The sequence below is a fragment of the Herpailurus yagouaroundi genome, unplaced genomic scaffold (genome assembly GCF_014898765.1).
Source record: "Herpailurus yagouaroundi ecotype Mexico unplaced genomic scaffold, PumYag 100, whole genome shotgun sequence".
Lineage (NCBI taxonomy): Eukaryota > Metazoa > Chordata > Mammalia > Carnivora > Felidae > Herpailurus > Herpailurus yagouaroundi.
The window spans coordinates 69,689,981-69,705,422 of record NW_024412391.1 but is presented as its reverse complement, the minus strand read 5'-3'; the positions used below and the strand labels follow the sequence as shown (position 1 = coordinate 69,705,422).

Genomic DNA, 15,442 nt, shown 5'->3' with positions numbered 1-15,442 from the left:
TGCCCCTCCCCCATTCATGCTCTGTCTCTCTCTGTCCCAAAAATAAATAAACGTTGAAAAAAAAATTTTTTTTAAGAAATAAATAAATAAATAAATATCATCTCTATGAGATGAGCAAGCGAGCTCAGCTAAGGCTAAGTACAGCTAAGTACCTGATCTTGTCTCAATCTCCATGATTTCTGCTGAACTCTACAACTCCCAACATACCAGGGAACTCTCTGGATTTAGACTGAGTATGAAATTTACAGATTTCATTTTCTCCAAAGAGGTATGCGAATACTATATTTACAAACTACTGAAGAGTGGACATTGGAAATTAATAACATGTGAGGGGCTTCCTACTGCAAATCATCCAAGACAGCCTATAGGCCTGATGACAAATGTGGCTATAGAAGACCAAGGGTCATTTCATTTGGTGGCTACAGAAACTATGTTGGCAACTCTGGGGAGTTTATCAACCCCCCAATCACAGCTTTGTAAGTGACTTGCTTGTGTCATTTCCCAGAGAGACCTTGAATTTGGCACTGGGCCCAGCACATGGCACTATCTGCCATGCCCAGCTCAAAGCAATTTGGTTGCATAATTAGAAACAAGTAATAAACAAACAAACTGTTCCAAATAAGAAAGTTGTGGAATTATTCTGGTGTCAGTAAAACCAAAAACAGGACTATTAAAATTGGCCCAAACACTAACTCATCTGTGGTAAGTGTGATGCATTATTTTAAGCTCATTTTAAAAAATGTTTAATTGAGATAAAATACATAACAAAAGTTACCACCTTAACCATTTTTAAGTGTACAATTTAGTAGCGTTAAGTACATTCACATGACTCAGCAGTGTTAAGTATATTCACACTGTTGCACAATCTCCAGAACGTTTCATCTTGCAAAACTGAAACTCTATGCTCATCAGACAGCAACTCCCTATTTACCCCTTTCCCCAGCGCCCAGCAGCCACTATTCTACTTTCTCTTTATATGAATTTGACTACTTCATATAAATGGAGTCATTCAGTATTTGTCTTTCTTGGGACTGGCTTATTTCACTTAGCACAATATCCTCAAGGTTTATCCATGGTGTAACACATGTCAGGATTGCTTTCCTTTTTATGACTGAATAATATTCCATTACATATATATATACATATATATATGTATATATATATATATATATATATAATATTTTGTTTATCCATTCATCCATTAATCTAATTTTTTAACCCTGAGTTGAAACTAGCCTTGATTGATGTGCCCAAATCTGGGCTACATCCTGCCATATATGTAAACACATAATAGACCTATAGATCTTCTAAGAAGTAAAAGGACAACAAATAGAAAATTCTTACTCCTCATTTCCTTAAAGACTTTTTAAACTATCCTATCTTGCTCCAATTTTACCTTTACAATGTTTGTGTTAAAGTTTCGGTCACTGGTCAAAGTAATCCATTTAAAACTTTCCCAAACCCATTTTTGCTTTTATAAGAAAACCCACATTTTTACATTGGAGTATAGTTGGGTCCTGAGCATTGTTTGGATGGCAGAAAGGCCTGGGTTTGAATCTGTCCTAACCCCCACCAGCTATGTAATTTTGGACAAGTTATTTATCCTCTCCAAGCCTCAGTTTCCTCATATGTTACAGAGGATAATATTACCTACTGTGAAGGGTTGTTCTTGTAAAGGTTAAGTGAAATAGGACCTAGCATATAATAAATACAATAAAAGATTACCATTATCATTGTTATTTTATGATAAAGAGGTTCTTCTCAGAGACGACAATATTTGAGCAAAAATAAAGTGTGCTTTTTTTTTTTAGGAACTTTAATTATTCAAAAGACACTTTTACCAGATTTCTAAAAGATATTAATATTTACGTAAACATATCTTATTGTATGAATTAAGCAATCATATTCTCTTAGGTAATTACACTTAAGCTCTACACTGCTAACCAAATACGTAGCCCTGAATCAGTAAACACTGAAAACTCTTACTGATCTAAATGATAGAGTCCACTTTTTCTCAGGTATCTTTGCTATGTTAAGCTGCCTTTCCTTTATCATTTTTTTCCCTTATACTCCACCATCTGTGTACCTATAAAGCTTCACTCAGTGTTAGCCAGCCTAGCGCCCACAGGGTCTCTTGGGATCCCGGAACTGAGCCATCAGGCTTGGTAGAAAGGACAGACATCTTTCTTTCTGTGTTGAATTTGGCCACTATGAAAATAACTCTGTCCATTGGAACCGGAATCCAGAGCTGTTGCCCAAGTCCCTCTTACAGATGACATTAACTTATGGGACCCCTTCAGTCCCATAAGGCTCTTCAGTAATTAATACTCCTCTGCCTGAGTTTCAAAACACATCATTCTCATATTGAAACCATTCCTCTTTAATGAAGTGTTATATCAAGGTTCAATCAACCTGGTTGATCCAAAAATTAGAGACATAAAATGGTATAATTTTAACAGAAAGGGTGGAGGGAGAAAAAAGAAAAATAAAACCAGAAACAGAGCTATAAGCCGAGTATAGCTAAGAAGTAATGCCCTGCTAACTGAGGTATTTTGAATTCTGTCAGTAATCACCAAAGGGAGGGACATACTCTGTTATAGTTCCACAGCCTTCAAGTAAAGGGACTGCCCTGCTTTATTGAGATGCAAAGCTTTCTGTATATTTCCCTATTCTGTATTAAAAGTCAAACAGAGGGGCGCCTGGGTGGTGCAGTCGGTTAAGCGTCCGACTTCAGCCAGGTCACGATCTCGCAGTCCGTGAGTTTGAGCCCCGCGTCAGGCTCTGGGCTGATGGCTCGGAGCCGGGAGCCTGTTTCCGATTCTGTGTCTCCCTCTCTCTCTGCCCCTCCCCCGTTCATGCTCTGTCTCTCTCTGTCCCAAAAATAAATTTAAAAAAATAAATAAATAAATAAAAATAAAAGTCAAACAGAAAAGTCAAACATACACCCATTTGTTGAAACTTAAATGAGTATTTGAGGAATTTTCTGAGAATTTTATAACTCCATCAGTGATATCTAGAGTCACCCCGGAATCCAAACCATTAAACAAGTAGATGAAGAACAGCAAAATCAACTTCCAATCTTTCATCCAGTTAGAGTACAATGTATGTTTTTAAAAAAAAAAATAGAGAAATGCTTACCTGGAAAGGAGAAATTTCCTGCAGTATCAACAAATTTGTCAGTCATTTGTCCAAATACTATCATCATGAGGGGGAGACCTGATCCGTGAGCTATGGCCATGACAGTGCCCAGGGACATCAATAATTTATCCTGCCAGTCAGAATATCGAAACTAAAATATAAAAAAAAAGGGGGGGAAGGGGGGAATAAAATACTACCTCATAGAAAAGAATCTCTCTTTCTCCACAACTATATGTTCTTTGGGTTTTTATTTAAGGTCAGTACTTTTATAATAGTTGCAGATAAATGTAGTAGGGAAGACGAAAGATTTCAATCCAAATTATTGACAGATTAATTTTAAGATTCTACTTATTTTGTATACTGTGAAGAAATCAATGTGATTTTGCTTAGTTGCTTTTTTATTTGTTTGTTTTAATTTATTTGTTAATCAATCTGATTTTGTGCTGACAGCTCAGAGCCTAGAGCTGCTTCAGATTCTGTGTCTCCCTCTCTCTCTGCCACTCCCACCCTTTCAAAAATGAGTAAACATTAAAAACAAAAAAGAAGAAATATTGTTTGATCTTCCAAACCTCCTTAGGTAGTGAGTTAAAAACAGCTAGGAGTAAACATTAAGAACACACACATGCACACACACATCACATCCTTTAAAACAACATTCAAAGTATTTCAGAGGGAGAATTACAAAGAAGGAGGAAACAGACACCCTAAGTTTTATGGATAAGTTTCCTTTAAGAAGTTTGTTGGCTTTTAAAAGGGAGCTCAGAAGTGAAGTGAAACAAACATTATGGAGTGCCTATATGTGTAATTTGGAGAAGTCGTGCTTAAAGAGATGATGCTCACAGTAGAATCTGGAAGGATAAGGGAGAATTCGCTGAAGAACTGGGGAGTACAGATGAAGTGGAGGGTATTTAGGCCTAGAATAGCAAGGTGCCTAGCAAGCTGCATGGAGTGCTCAGATAACCCCATGAGTAGAAGTCCTGAAGTGCGCAGTGTGGGACATGTTATTAGAAAGAGGTATAAAAGACTTGGACCACACCAACCCTCCTGGACTTAAGACTATCAATGCATAGTGTACTTAGTACTATCACTTAGAAGGGTGATACCAGTTGTCACAGTGACATGCACTACACTCAAGAACTAACCAGCCAATCAATGTCCTAATACTCCAAAGACTTTGTCCTTACTGTCTTTTTAGCTCCAATCTCACTTTTTCTTCCCATTTTTGATTGACTGCTCTATGGTTCTCTATGTTTTCTTCTTTCTTTCTCTGCCTTCTAGGTTACATCCTTCTTCTCTTATATTTCCATTGCTCTACCTTCCCCTCCATCCCTTGCATCTCCCTTCAACCACCTTCTTCATCTGTTCTCTCTACCCATTTCCATCACCCCACCCCCTTTTGGGGATGAGGCACAGTCATCAGGAGAATGAGTGATGAGTCAGGCTTGGCAGAGTGGGGTCTTGGAGAGCTGACGCAGAGTCAGACAGGGTCAACAGGCCAGGGCAATGTGAGGTCACACACACTTGGTGGGGAGGAGGGGTGTGCAAACTGTTCTCACAGAGTTCCGGAAGTTCAGTATGGGGAGGCCAAATTCCATCATCAAACACGCAGGGCAAGCAAGAGTACCAAAAGAGTCAAAGGTTCAGTGCCAGGGAGAGCTTGGCAAAGAACAAAGGGAGCAGGTAAAGTTAAGAGCAAATGGTGAAGTTTCCCTAAAATTGCTACAATGGGGACTAGTGTCCCTAAGGTTCATTTTAGTGACTCCCAGGGAATGGAGATAGAGCACTTGGGTCTCCTGGCCAGTTATAAGTACAGGATTGGGCTGTCATGTAATGTTCTCTTTAGTGAACATTTATATGAAATTGAGGATCATTTTAAATACTTTTCATACTACTTAAATAAAATTTCATTGTCTCTAAGCTTAAATTTAAAATTATAAGAATTTCACAGCAACATCCTAAGTAAACTTAGATTTGTTTTAAGTGATTTTCAATAAAACAATTAATTGCTAATTCTTGTTGGAAACAGTTTTTTCCAACATCTAACAGTTGTCCTGAACCTCTTTCAGGATAAATATGTATTCAGAGGCAGAAAAGATTATATTTCAACTCAGTCTAAATTTTAACTTTTAAGGTCAAATTAAATGTTCTAAATTTCTACCTCCAGATTTGTGGTGTTTTACTTCCTGTAGGAGGCAGATTTAAAACATGTGCATTAAAACTAGACTTCCTTTTACAAACAACTTATTCTCTAAAGCACTGAATTAAAAAAAAAACAGACACCTTTAAACAAAAATATTACAAGAATCAGGGTGAGGAGAATGGGGCTTTGCGGTGACATGAGAAATGTGCAACAACATTTGGGACTGAAGACGTTTTGGTGTCTTTTCATTCATTTACTTACTAAATTGGAGATTTCAGCTGACATGCCACTTAATACCAACTTCTTTGCTATGGAATAATGGCTGTCATAGTTTGAAACCCATCATATTTACTCAAGGCAGGCAAACACTTCCTTGGGCCACCTCTTGAGACATATTACAAATGAAAAACTGATTAGACTTCTTCCAAAAATATACTGGCTTGCCTTGTACCAGCAGAAAAGCACTGAGAATTGTGTTAAACATAATCAGAATCTCTAATAATTACTCCACATTTAATCAATTTTCTGGGAAGCCAAATGTAAACAGAGATTTCTTAATTATTTCTAAATTTCTGTAGTTAACAATCACTTTCTTCATATGCAATCTTTTTAAAAAAAAATTTTTTTTAACATTTATTTATTTTTGAGACCGAGACAGAGCATGAACAGGGGAGGGTCAGAGAAAGAGGGAGACACAGAATCTGAAACAGGCTCCAGGCTCTGAGCTGTCAGCACAGAGCCCGACGTGGGGCTCGAACCCACGGACCGTGAGATCATGACCTGAGCCGAAGTCGGACGCTTAACCAACTGAGCCACCCAGGCGCCCCATATATGCAATCTTATTTAACCAAAATTTGGTGGGTGCGTGTGGTGGCGGTGGTGGGTGTGTAAGTGTGTGTGAAACAGATACATAGATGCGTTTTCTAGAAATTGGTGAGTTTGTGAGGTGCTATGAACACAAGTCGTGGCTCTGCTCTGTTTCATAGCCAGCCTATCCCTACTTCTTTTATCATCTATGTTGAGAATGTGATCTGTTGATTGTAAGAAGCCAACCTAAGACAATCTTAAACTACTGGCTCCATAACTACTGATTCAAGACACCAAATCTGAATGAAGACAAGAATTATTCATACTTAATATTTCACAGCTTACCAAGGTTAATGGTCCAATCAAGTTCACGCTCTGCTTTTTTTTCGTGTCTGGGTTGCTGGAAAAAAATATAATTGTTTGAATTTAAATCTGTTACCAAATGTTTTACAGTCAATTGACTATAAACTTGAGTCATTATCACATTCAAATATTCTAATATTTTCAAATATAAAACAGTGATATCCACACATTGTCATCATTATCCAGTTTAACAAACACTGCAAGGCAATCAAGTGCAAAGGTAACTGTCCAAGGTACCACAAGGATATCTGGATTAATGAGAAATGGCCACCTGCCTTGCAGAGGCCACACACAGAAAGAAAACACAGAGGTTAATATCTGCCAAATAATTAAATTCTTCTGTTGCTTAAAATATGTACTGATCTAAAAATAGTAAAGTCTACTCTTCCGAAAGACTGTAAGGAGTGATGTCGGGACATCCTGTTGGCTCTACTTTCAAAATAAATCTAGAATTCAACCACTACTCACCACTTTTATTACTATCCCAGTAGCCCAGGAAAACTCCTGCTTAGTCTCTCTACTTTCAATTATACCAACTTCAGACTACCCTCAACACAGAATCCACACTAATCATTTACAAACTCAAGTCATATGTTACTCTTTTGCTCAAAAGCCTATAATGGTTTCCATTTATCTCAGAGTAAAAGCCAAAATTCTTACATGAGATTTTGGTTCCTATATGATCTGTTTCCTTGTTACCTCTCTGACCATATTTTCCCTACTCCTGTTTGCTTTGCTTCAAGCCACCCTGGCCTCTTTGCTGTCGTTGTTCTGTGAACATACCAAACATGGTCCTGTAGTAGGTCTTTATATTGTCAGTTCCCTCTGCCGGGAATGCTGTCCCCTCACACATCCATATAGCTCTCTCTTCTCGTGTCTTTCAAGTCTTTCCTCAAATACTGCCTTCCCAATAACACCTATCTTAACCACCCTACTAAAAATTGCAACTGACTTTTTCTGTGCACTCCTGATTTCTTTAGCCTTGATTAATATTTTCCATAGCATTTATTATCTTCTAACATTTGCTGTAGCTTATTTAGTTTGCACAAGTATTATTATGTCTGTCGTCCATATAATAATGTAAACTCCATGGGGGTAGAGATTTTTTTTTTTTTTACCTAAATGCACTTATTTAAATTTTTTTTTAAAGTTTATTTATTTTTGAGACAGAGAGAGACAGAGCATGAACGGGGGAGGGGCAGAGAGAGAGGGAGACACAGAATCGAAAGCAGGCTCCAGGCTCTGAGCCATCAGCCCAGAGTCCAACACGGTTCTCAAACTCACAGACCGTGAGATCATGACCTGAGCTGAAGTCAGACACCCAACCGACTGAGCCACCCAGGCGCCCCTAAATGCACTTATTTAGCTTAATTTGTTAACTGTTTAGTTTAGGTAGGTGATAAAGTTTTGCTCAGAAGACTTGATCCCAAATTATTTGGAACATATATTAAAATCAAAAGACAGACATCTGACACTAATGTCCTGAAGAAGGTGCCATAGGCAATATAGCAGCATGACTGGAACTATCATATGACTAACTTGCCACTTGCCCTAAATAACTAATGTGTGCTTGACTTCCTTTGAACGAATAAGCTTTGGTCTGCTTTTTTATTTTTTTTATTTTTAATTGTTTTTTAATGTTTTATTTATTTTTGACAGAGAGAGAGAGAGAGAGAGAGAGACAGAGCATGAATGGGGTAGGGGTAGAGAGAGAGGGAGACAGAATCCGAAGCAGGCTCCAGGCTCTGAGCTGTCAGCACAGAGCCTGATGCGGGGCTCGAGCTCACAGACCATGAGATCGTGACCTGAGCCAAAGTTGGACGCTCAACCGACTGAGCCACCCAGGCGCCCCTGGTCTGCTTTTTTAAATAAAAATTAGTCTCAACATTTACTTTCACAATCTTACAGTCTTAACTAATATTAACTTTCTCTATTTATCTTCTGAACTGTTTTCTCATGTTTGCAATACAAGGCTGCGAACTTCACTTCTGAGACCTCCTGTGGGTTCTGGGGGATTACTGCGTCTTTTGCAGTGATAGCTCCTTTGTACACTCATCAAATGTTCAACGGGTGCAATACATAAATATAGCCTTCATAAAAATGCCATCTATTTATGGATTCACAGTCAATCCCAGCCTAAATTGCCAGCTTACGAAAACCACATTTTTTTTTCCTATAGAAATAATACCATCTATCTGGTTCCTAATTCTAATTGGCAAACTAAATTTTCTATGAATGAATACCACAGTACTTAGAAGGAGTGGAGCAATATCACTGTATGAAGATGTTAACAGACTAAAATAATTCTTTAGTTTAAACATCAGATAGGGTATTTTCATTTGGATAATCAGGCCCCTTGCAGCTTGAGGACTCACTACAGAACCTGATAAATTTGTCCCTCTGGGTGATTACTTGATGACACAGGTCAATTAGTTTTGGGTGGCCTGGCATGAACTCCCATAACAGCCTCAGAAACTATTTGAGGCTAAAGGCGAAAATGATTCACTATTCCCACACTGAAAGAGGAAACAAAGACAACACACCATTGACTGACTGGTCGCTTCTACCCCTACTAAGGCCTGTGAAATGCTCTTAACAATGGCCCCAGAGTACCAAACAGCCAGTCACGGAGAAAGAGGAGCAAGCAAATGAAGCGCTGAGGTATCTCCTTTGCATCTGAACAAACACTGATCTGGAAGCTCAGTTTACCCAAGAATGAGTCTGCTCAAGGACCCCTTCCTCACCTCACTGCCCCAAAGGCAGAAATACGAACAAGGAGGTGCTGGGGGCAGAGGGAGGAGATAACCCAAGGAGGAAGAGGAATTAACAGGGAGAGGAGGGTTTTTGTTGTGGTTATTGCTATTGTTTTTGTTTTTTGTTTGCTTCACTACTCTTGTTCAAAAAGCACAGCCATCAACAGCAGATATCTCATGCTCTATAAGCATGAAAAATCAGAAGATGTTTAGGAAAGTTACTTATAAAAGTTTTGAGTTCTATGATGCAAGGAGTGTTACACAACACAGATATTCATCGAATCACACCGCACCAAGTGGGGAAGAGGCACTTTTGAAGCTAGCCTTCTCTTCTTCTAAGCCTGTTCAAAAGGAGCTTCTGTGCCACTCCTTCAGGAAAGTCGGAATCTTAGAAGACACCCTCCAGAGAAGCCTCCAAAACAAAGGCATCAACAGACTTTCTCCCCTTTCCAAGGCCGAATTGGGCCCTGCCGATTGGCGCGCTGGCGAGGTACCTGCTACTGCTCAGTTCAAAGTCGTCCTCCTCTCTCCCGGGGCACCGGACGCTTCCGTTCCTTCCCGCCTCAACATCCATGCCAACCTGGGGAGAAACCAACAGCCTCAGGTCCAGGGGCACCGGCCCAGCTCCTCACCGCTCGCAACCGAGGGGTATGAGCCGGGCGCAGGGTCGCGGGGCCAAGGGGCGCCCGGCGGAGACCCCGCTGTCCGGGTCTCACGCGCACGGCCGCCGGCGTTTCCCGCCGCAGGCCTGAGCGCGGGGGCCTGACTCACCTCCAACCTCGAGCTCTTTCTGTCCGAGCCGCGGGGCGCGTGGGGCGCTGCGGCCGCGGAGCCTGGACTTTGCTCGCAGGACCTTCGCCTCCGCCCCCTACGCGGGCCGCGCCCCAGCGACGCCTCCCGCCGCCGCCGGGGCCAGGCCCCCTACCCGCGGGAGCAGAACGCTGCCGCACCCCCCCCCCTCCATCCCGGCTCCCTCAGCAGGCCAGGCGCGGGCGAGGGGCGCTGAGTGCCTCCCACGTCGCCGGGAGGCGGGGGGGGGGGGACGGGGGGAGGGGCGCCCGGCGCGGCCCCCGCCCACCCGGGCGAGCCCCAGCCCCACCGCGCCTTCTGCTGTCGATAAGCCGGCGACCAGCCTGGGGCTCCTGTTGCTCGGTGCTCGGAAAGGCTCGCCTGGCAGGGCACCTAAGCCCCCCCAAAGTGACTGTCATACTCTCTCGGTGCTCAGTTTTCTGTTTACACCCCCGCGGGGGGGGGGTGTTTCCGGACCCTCAACAATCATAGGGCAGCCGAGGGGCCGGGGAAAGCTCCAGACCCGCCTCCCACTTAGGCGTCCTCAGGTCTGGTGCTGGGGGCACAGAGCCCAGGGGACGCTCCCTAGAGAAGAGGAAAGCTGTTGGTGCCCTCTACTACTTAGAGACAAAGAACCTTAGGGCTGGAAGGGCTGTCAGAGACCACCTGATAAAAACCTGCATTTTTTTTAAACAAGAATAAATTGATGCTACAGAGGTTGAGTCTTGCTTGAGGCTGCATCAGGGTATGAGAATCCAGTCTCCAGTGGCCTCTCCTCTCCCTACTCTGATCTGACCTTTCTCCCTATACTAAATTGTCTCTGCACCTAGCACCTACTTGAGTCCCCTGTATGGGAACTGTCCCTTCTGATTAATTTCTCCACACTCTTTTGAAAAGAAAGTGTCTAAAACAGGGAGCAGTACATCATTAAGGCTTCGAAGCCAGTGCGATTCAATCCCAGAGCTTCACATCTTGTAAGCTGTGTGACCATGGACACTTTGCTCACTTCTCTGGGCCTCAGTTTCCTCATAGGGAAAACAAGGATAAAAACAACTCCTTTTCCAGGTTACTGTGAGGAACAAGTGAATTAAGAAGGTGAAAACCTAGTATGATGCCTAAAACATAGTATATGGCCAACATTTATGGCCTGCCTTCTTCCTGATCAGGTAGCAAGATTCTCCACCGTCTCTTCCTTATGCTGTGCCTTATTAGTACTAAAGTCTACTATTAGTCCTTCCACAACTTGACTGATTCTATGGCATATTCTCGAATTAGGTGATAGAAGTGAATTTACTTACGTATTTTTCCCCTCAGAATGCTTTTTCTCCATGAAGAGTCTCTTTTTTTGATCAACCAGAAGTTGAGGCACCTGGGCGGCTCAGTCGGTTAAGCATCCAATTTCAGTTCAGGTCATGATCTCGCAATTCGTGGGTTCTAGCCCCGCGTCAGGCCCTGTGCTGACAGCTCAGAACCTGGAGCCTACTTCGGATTTTGTGTCTCCCTCTCCCTCTGTCTCTCTCCCACTCATACTCTGTCTCTGTCTCTCTCTCAAAAATAAATAAACATTAAAAAAAATTTATTTTTTTTTCAACGTTTTAAATTTATTTTTGGGACAGAGAGAGACAGAGCATGAACGGGGGAGGGGCAGAGAGAGAGGGAGACACAGAATCGAAAACAGGCTCCAGGCTCTGAGCCATCAGCCCAGAGCCTGACGCGGGGCTCAAACTCACGGACCGCGAGATCGTGACCTGGCCGAAGTCGGACGCTTAACCGACTGCGCCACCCAGGCTCCCCAACATTAAAAAAAAATTAAAAAAAGATTCATAAGGACAAAGTTTTTCATTCTCTCTTCCACTATCTAATTTTCATGCCTTTTCTTTCCTCAAAAGTCTATCATTCTTTCCTGATCTTTACCTTCTGCTAACTTACTCTGTTTCTTACTTCACAGATAGAATCAAAGTGTTCAGAAGGGAACTGCCATTGACATGACATTTGCTCACTCACCAGAATGTACCCAACACTCTGCCCTTCCACCCGTTTCTCTAAATGAACTATCCATGCCCCTATTATGTTTGTATTTTTATACTATGTATCTCATCCTCCTAAGAACGCTTTTCCTCCCAGCATCATCAACTTCCCCATCCTAGCTGGATCATTCCTCTTGGCACACATGAGGCTGTTATTTTTGCCATCTTAAAAAAAAAAAACAAAAAAACAACTTCTCTTGACTCAACTTCTTCTTCCAACTACCATCACATTTCTCTCCTTCTCTTTGCAGCTAGACTTCTTAAGAGAGTTGTTTCTATCACTGTTTCCATTTCCTGCCCTCCTCTTTTCCCTTAAACCCACTCTAATTAGGAGTTTGACTTTCACACCACTAAAACTGTTCTATTAAGGGTCACTCATAACCTCCATATTGCTAAATCCAAAGGTCAGTTCTCTCTAACTTACTTGACAAATTTAAGCAATTGACAAGTTTATCTTTCTCTTTTCCATAATACACTTTCTTCACTTGGATTCCTGGAGGAAATCTTGGATTTTCCAATGCTTCGTTGATCACTCTTTCTCAATCTCCTTTGTCTTCCTTTTCTTGCAACTTTTAAACTACCACCAGCGTTCTCCAAGTCTCCCTCTTTGGACTTTGCCTCTGTTTTTCTCACTCCTTCTGTAATCTCAGCCAGTCTCATGGCTTTAAGTACCACTCGTATCCAACAATTTCCAAATTATTACTTCTAGCCTAGAACTCCCTCCTGAATTCCTGACTAAGATATACGAATGCATCTTTGACATTTCTACTGGGATGTCTGATATGCCCAACCTTGACTCCTGGTCCTCTCTCCAAGCTGCACCCCCCAACAGGCTTCTTCCATGTGGCAGCTCCAGCCTTCCAGTTGTTCAGCAAAACCAGCGGAGTCATCATGCAGGCTCCTCTGTCTTCCACATCCCATACGCAGACTGTCGAAATATTTCCAGATCTGACCACTTCTCTTTCTCCAGTTCTACCACCGGGGTGCAGGCACTATCATCTCTCACCTGAATTACTACAATAGCTCTTAACAATCTCTCTGCCACTGTCATTTCCCCCTCGTCTGCCTGTATCCACTCTCAAAGTAGCAGCCAGAGTGATTCTTTTGAAGCTAATCAGACCACATCAGGGTACATCTTCTCATTACCCCGCAGTGGCCCCCAGTGCACTCAGAGGCGCACCTGCAATAGCTCACTCTGTCCATGTCCTCTCTGACCTCCCTCTCTGTTCCTCTTCTTGCCTTCTTCCACCCAGAACACACTGGCTTCTTTGATGTTCCTTGAACAAGAGAGGCAGAGTTCCACCAACTAGGAAACTGGTCTTTCCCTCTGCCCCCAATTTTCTTCCCGCGAATATTCACATGACTAAAACCCTCACCTTCTATAAAGTGGAATCAAGCCTGGTCTCCCCTTTAAGAACTGCATCTCATATCCTCAGGACTCTGAGTTCTCATTACTCAGATTTTTATTCCCATAGCATGTATCACTTCTAGTATGCCATATCATGTATAGATTTATTATCCTTGTGGTTTATTGTCACCTCGGTAGTAAGACCCATGCGAGTAAAGATATTATTCACTGAGATATCCAGCATTTGCTGCCCACACTTACTATGTGCCAGACCCCGTGCTAGGGTGTGAGGATATAAAGAACATAGGGCATGGTTCCTGCCCCACAATGGACTGAGTATAAACAAGTACAAAAATCATACAAAAATATATCATGCTTTATAAAGAACAGAGCTCATCACACACTTAAGATTATCCCATTCGATTCTCAAAATAAGAAGCACATTTAAGGTAAGCATATCAGAAGCTATTCTCAATTTAAAGGTGTAGAAATGGTTTGCCAAAGAGTAGATGACTTTCCACGTGGCTAGGACACGATGGTATTAGGACTCCATCCCTGGCCATGTGACTCCAGCTGCCCATTCAGTATCCCTGGGGAAGACAACTGCCAGGCAGAGGCCATGCCTATCTATATTTATAGTCTCCACAGCAATAGAAGGCTCATTAAATGTGTATTGAATAGATCAATATTTTAAAGCTATAGCATAAAAGATTACAAAAAAGAGTTCCTTATAAGGGCCAAAGGGAAGAACAAATGCCATGTACCAAATTATTTTAAAATATATATTTAATATGACTGTATGGAATATTTATATGATATAATAATAAATTATAATGTTTTATTTTATTTTATTTTTTAATTTTTTTCAACGTTTATTTATTTTTGGGACAGAGAGAGACAGAGCATGAATGGGGGAGGGGCAGAGAGAGAGGGAGACACAGAATCGGAAACAGGCTCCAGGCTCTAAGCCATCAGCCCAGAGCCCGACGCGGGGCTCGAACTCATGGACCCCGAGATCGTGACCTGGCTGAAGTCGGACGCTTAACTGACTGCGCCACCCAGGCGCCCCTATAATGTTTTATTTTAAATATAAATTCATTTGCAACAGTTTTTCCTGAAGAGAATCCAATGGACTTGGTTCCTTCTCCAGTTGACCTCTAGCTTGACAATAATATCCTTTGTGGCTTCTCCCACACACACACTGTATTTGTGGCTAACAGTCCTGACCTTGCAGCTCTGAAAATAGCTAGATACTATCTTCGACTACTGTGTTTGCACATGGTCACTCTCAACATCACTCTGTTTCCAAACTCTCTGCCACAAGTACTTTTCAACTCTATCTAACTTTTCCATCTTCTTCTCAGGATTTATAGATTGATTTCTTCTTTAACTTCTTTTAAACTATGCTCCACATTATACTTTTCTCCAGAATTAAAAACAAAAAACAAACAAACAAAAAAAACCCTTTTCATTGCTTGAAAACCAAAACAAAAATCCCTCTCACTTTTGACCTAGCTTTCTCCTAAAAAAATAATTCGCTTTTTAAAAATTTTTTTTTTTAATATTTATTTATTTTTGAGACAGACAGAGACAGAATGTGAGTGGGTTAGGGGCAGAGAGAGAGGGAGACACAGAAGCAGAAGCAGGCTCCAGGCTCTGAGCTGTCAGCACAGAGCCCGACGCAGGGCTTGATCTCATGAGCTGTGAGATCATGACCTGAGCCGAAGTTGGACGCTCAACCAACTGAGCCACCCAGGTGCCCCCAAAATAATTTGCCTTTGATTTCAGTCTTCTTTTGTTCATTATAAAATTCATCTAACCAATCTGGCCCAGCACATTGGAATTCATATGATAATGAAGATGAGGGTGGTACTGATTCAGCTATCTCTTTCCCAAAGAACACTTCCTTACACCCTCTTCAACCAGGGCAGACTTACAAAGCTACCATGACAAACCTTTGAGAAGCAGTTGGTAAGGGTTTACTATGAATCACAGTGTCATATCATTTCTGTCAGCACAGAGTAATGGCACATTGGAGAGTTCCAAGGTCACATTGCCTAATGTAATTCTTGTGCTC

At 41.7% G+C, this 15,442-nt stretch overlaps 1 protein-coding gene across 3 annotated transcripts in view; it reads right to left on the bottom strand.

Annotated features, from left to right (window-relative positions):
* ABCB4 (ATP binding cassette subfamily B member 4) overlaps positions 1 to 10,102 on the bottom strand; it is a 71,500-nt gene extending 61,398 nt beyond the window's left edge. For 2 of the 3 annotated variants that reach the window (XM_040472759.1, XM_040472758.1), the window contains exons 1-4: positions 9,973 to 10,102; positions 9,696 to 9,781; positions 6,431 to 6,485; positions 3,139 to 3,289 (exon numbers count right to left, since the gene is read on the bottom strand). In XM_040472759.1, the coding sequence (XP_040328693.1) occupies positions 3,139 to 3,289; positions 6,431 to 6,485; positions 9,696 to 9,775 (286 nt within the window). In that variant the 5' untranslated portion in view covers positions 9,776 to 9,781; positions 9,973 to 10,102. The remainder of the gene's footprint in view (positions 1 to 3,138; positions 3,290 to 6,430; positions 6,486 to 9,695; positions 9,782 to 9,972) is intronic. The other variant, XM_040472757.1, reaches the window with a different exon arrangement.
* Between the last annotated feature and the right edge of the window lie 5,340 nt (positions 10,103 to 15,442).